Source organism: Zea mays, chromosome 6 (genome assembly GCF_902167145.1).
Source record: "Zea mays cultivar B73 chromosome 6, Zm-B73-REFERENCE-NAM-5.0, whole genome shotgun sequence".
In the NCBI taxonomy this organism is placed as follows: domain Eukaryota; kingdom Viridiplantae; phylum Streptophyta; class Magnoliopsida; order Poales; family Poaceae; genus Zea; species Zea mays.
Window position 1 is genome coordinate 132092591 of NC_050101.1, and position 4721 is coordinate 132097311.

Sequence of the window (4721 nt, forward strand, 5' to 3'; positions counted from 1 at the left end):
GAAGAGTTTCATGGAGTTTCATGGGGATGAAACCATGTTAACTCGTTTCCAAGATCTTGGAAACTGTGTGAAACCTCCACTGAGAGTGTTTTGTTTCATCTTCATATAATTGAGTAAATCCTATTGGTTATTTATATGCAGCATTTAAGAAGTATGTTGACATATGAAATAGTGAGATGAAACTCTCTATTGAGAGAGGGTATTTCATTCATCCATAAATCTGATGTGGCATTTTTGGAAACAGAGACATGAAATCCCCATTGTGAGTAGCCTTAGGATACAATTGTTCACTGCATCCATACCAAGGACATTCCCTTTGGTTACATGATTAACTAACTAAACTGTGTAATCTCATTGCTTGAAGAGATGTCTTCTAGTAGATGAGATCACTTGAAGAGGTGTCTCTTTGGGGAGACATCTTTTTGCAACAAATTAATGGAGTTGTACATGCTCTAAATCTATAGCCTAACATATAACAAATCTCGGCTGTACGAGGTTTTCTAGTTTGTTTTTAATAAAAATTAAATGCATCAAAATGAGAAGCTTGCTAGTCAAATTTTGTGTTTAAAACCTTTCTTCTCTCTCTTCTTGCACCCAGTACACAAAGATCTGAGAACTCATTGTTTTGCCCCTGTATGCACATTTCAAATGGGTGTATACGCGCATTTCTGGAGATATTTTCTCCAAAAGGGAAGCATATAACTTAGCAAAGTGTGATTAATGACTAAGACTCTAAGAGTAATAAACAATGCGAATAATGTATACAAGCTTGCGCACGCTCATATAAATCAATTTCCAATGTAACGTAATTTGAGGCCTAAAACCAAATAATAATGTGCTGTTTACACCACTAGAGAGCGGCTTTCGGAGAAGTTTTCCTTGGCCCAAGAGCAGCTTGGCCCAGACATAGTCAATCGGTCTTCCCTTCCTGTGCTCCAACCTCCTGCAGGTAGTGCTCTGCATCCAGAGCAGCCATGCAACCTGGACCATCCAAACGGTTACCATATTGAGCTAGAAATTTTTCTTAATCGATTTGCTCATGTTAGTATAATATCAATGCCAAGAAATACTAACTAATTTACACCCCAATACACTTCAATACATGTAGATTGGGGTGAATACTAGAGTACCCAAACAAACAAGGCCTAGGGACTGCTTTTGGAAAGTGACACAGTTTCACGTAGCTTAAACTATAAATTAAATCTTAGAATCGATTTTTCATTAAGGAATAAACCATTTGATGTAATATACTTCTCAGTTCACTCAATTAATAAAGAGAAAATGATAATCAAAACACAGAACTCAATAATTCAGAACAAAAGAGACCATAGCAATCCTCTAATCATAGTTCCTTAGAAATTGTTTCACAGTTTACACTACTCCCAATATGATAATTGCCCTTTCATGGGTATATCTGTCCTAATTTTCCAACTAGATCATTAGCATCGAGTTATAAAATATTGCAAAGAATAAATTCTAGTATTTGACTACTAATTAAACTTCTGGTATAATCCCAGCTCAGAAAAAGGTAAATAAACAAAAAAAAGGCAATGGAAACAGTCAACACAATGATTCTAAGCATAACTCATTTAGGGTCCGTTTGTTTCGTTGGAATTGAATTCCATTTTAATAATTATAATTCAGACAAAACTAATTAAGTTCATATATTTATATATGTAACATATGAGAGAGATATTTATATACTACATTTATGTTATAGCGAAGCAAGTAGAAGGGTGTGCTATAAGTTGTACATCGGAAAAATAGTATGTAAATCTATAGAATCAATTTCCATCTTTCACCCATGAATTTGAGATATGCTTATATGATAACTTTGAAAAGTGGTGCAATGTCGCATTCTAAAAAAATAGTCTATTCCATTAGTAAGATTCTAATTCATCAAAATGAAAGGAAACAAATGGGACCTTAGTGTTTTACTGTTATGCTGCTCATGGCATATGATAATTGCCATTGGTCCAACGTCCAAGATCTATCTATCCTAATTGCCCAAGCCCAACTAGATCATTTATACCAAGTTATTACTAATAAATAATGTTCCAAGGATTAAAATTAATACTATGTAACTACTAGTTAACAGCTTTTACTCATCTTAAATATTAATCACAACAAAATCATTCAGCATGCTTCCACATGGAATACTGAAAAACATCACTATAGCGTGATTGCAAAATTCAGTTATTCCGCTAATATTGGATAATCTCAATATCACAGAGAAGGGAACCTCAATACTGGAATAAGGAGTGAGGATATGCTTTCAATGCCTACAACATTTATAAAGGTAGGTCTCATGTAAAACAATGAGAGTGGAGAGCTCCTAAAGAGTAAAGGTCAAAGTTGAAAAGGGGGGCTCATTATTATTCTTGTAAGTCATTTAAACTTGCAAGTAGTAACCTAATGCTGCATGAACACACCACCCTTTCCTGACCTATGAATAGGCCTAGATTTGAGAGGCAAACAATTTAAAGATAAGATTCCACCACACAGTGGTTCAGGAAATCCAGAAAACATGACATAAACCACCTAAAGATGGTGGGGATCAGAACCAACCACAGCACCCTGTTTGTGTGAGCATGTTGGATGCAACTAGAAATCACAGTTTAAACTATTGTTGTCTAGTCACAAACAGTCAAACACCATCGTATCAAGTCACAAGTTGATGTTATTGTTATTGTTTTTGTAAACAGCAAAATTATTGCATAATAACATAGGCGCTCTGTTTACTAATCGGATATTTGTTTAACTAGAGATGTACTTAACTATATAATCTCAATTAGCTTCCCACAAACTAACACCTGGCATGCTCCATTTCAGGATCCACCAATGCCATTTCGTAGCATGGCATGGATGCAGCATGGCATGATCCATAAGCAAATCACTATTGGGATCATGGAATACCTAAACAGCAGCATTAAAACAACAATGAAGCTTATACCTGATCCAGCTGCAGTAATGGCCTGGCGGTACTTCTTGTCCTGGACATCCCCAGCTGCAAAGACCCCCTGCACACTGGTGTGCGTGGAACCGGGCTTGGTCACCACATACCCATCAGAGTCGAGCTCGAGCTGCCCTCCAAGAAATTTTGTCGCCGGCTCGTGACCGATGGCAAAGAAGAGCCCGGCCACCTGGAGATCAGAGACCTCGCCGGTGACGACGTCCTTGACCTTGACGCCGGCTAGCGGGCCGCCATCCGCACCGCCGTAGGCCTCGACGACCTCGGAGTTCCAGACGACCTTGATCTTGGGGTTGGAGAGCGTGCGCGCCTGCATGATCTTGGACGCCCGGAAGTCGCTGCGGCGGTGGATGATGTAAACTTGCGAGCCGTACTTGGTGAGGAAGTTAGCCTCCTCCATGGCGGAGTCCCCGCCTCCGACGACGGCGATGGGCTTGTTCCGGAAGATAGGCGCAGCCCCGTCGCAGACGGCGCAGGCGGAGATGCCCCGGTTCCAGAAGGCGTCGGAGCCGGCGAAGTGCAGCCTGCGCGCGACGGCGCCCGTGGCGACGACGACGGAGTCGGCGTGCACAACGGTGTCGTCGGAGGCGACACGGAAGGGGCGGGCGGAGAAGTCCACGGTGGTGACGGTCTCGGTGAGGATCTTGGTCCCGAACCTGAGCGACTGCGCGCGGCAGCGATCCATGAGGTCGGCGCCGAGGATGCCGTCGGGGAAGCCCGGGAAGTTCTCGACGTCGGTGGTGGTGGTGAGCTGTCCACCCGCGGCGATGTCGTTGGCGAGCCAGCCCTCGAAGAGGACGGGCTTGAGCTCGGCGCGCGCGGCGTAGACGGCCGCCGTGTGCGCGGCTGGGCCGCTGCCGATGATGCAGACGCGCGTGCGCAGCGGGCCCGCCGCGGCGACAGCCTCCTCCATCCCGTTGGCCGACGCCGTCGCGGAGGTTGTCGCGGCGGCTGCGGCGGCGGTGCTGGTGGCGAGGGCGCGGGACTTGCGGAGCAACGCGAAGAGCTTGGAGCAGAGGCTCATCAAGCCCGACGGAGTGGCGGCGGGGGGGAATGCAGAAAGCAGAGCACTGGGTTTGCTTGGTGGCTGCAGGGTGCAGGCCGGGCCGAACCGCCGAAGAATGGGTTGGAGGCTGGAGCGGGCTGGCGTGCGTGGTTGGTGTGGTTGGCCCTGGTCGCCTCGGAGTCGGAGGATTTTATGCGGGTGTGAACGTGTGTGGACACATGATGCGACTAATCCAACTCTTGAAGATACCTACCGTTTACGTGACATATGAACCGGTATGGCCAACAGTAGTCGCTAAGGCCGGTCAATCTTCGGCGGTATCGATAGGAGCTTGATAGTGATTCGATATCGAACCGATTTTAGAAGATGTTTGATTTCTTTAGTCACTTTCATAAACTTTAGAAACTAAATTCTAGATTATAGAAATTCTATTTTAAAGAAATATTTTAGTCACTTTTTTTGGTATTTTAAAAACTAAAATAAATTCAACTTTAGCCATTAAACTTTAGGAGGTTTCAATCAAACACCTTTTTAATATGGTATCGCACATTTTAATCAGTTTACATGTGTATCATGTTAACTCTCTGTTTTAAGATTGTTTGTACTCAAAAATCACAAAATTTTCAAAAAAAAAATATGAATTATGTATTTTTTTTTTATCTTCATAAATTATGTGTTTTTATTTACGTTCTATGAATTATGTAATTTTTATTAATGGTTTATGAATTATATAGTTTTTATTTA

The 4721-nt window shown here is 42.7% G+C and overlaps 1 protein-coding gene across 1 annotated transcript; it reads right to left on the minus strand.

Moving 5' to 3' along the window:
• Positions 1 to 700: 700 nt before the first annotated feature.
• LOC100284045 (thioredoxin reductase 2) lies at positions 701 to 4120 on the minus strand. The gene is made up of 2 exons (NM_001156943.1): positions 2954 to 4120; positions 701 to 981 (listed from the first exon to the last, which is right to left on the minus strand). Exons 1-2 carry the CDS (start codon positions 3993 to 3995, stop codon positions 911 to 913), a joined length of 1113 nt encoding a protein of 370 aa, NP_001150415.1. The 5' UTR covers positions 3996 to 4120; the 3' UTR covers positions 701 to 910.
• Between the last annotated feature and the right edge of the window lie 601 nt (positions 4121 to 4721).

Bases quoted from the DNA above. Each gene is read 5' to 3' on its own strand.
- LOC100284045 (NM_001156943.1), bottom strand. From the start codon at position 3,995: ATGAGCCTCTGCTCCAAGCTCTTCGCGTTGCTCCGCAAGTCCCGCGCC. The intron at 982-2,953 runs GTATAAGCTTCA...TGGATGGTCCAG, and splicing joins CATTACTGCAGCTGGATCAG to GTTGCATGGCTGCTCTGGAT.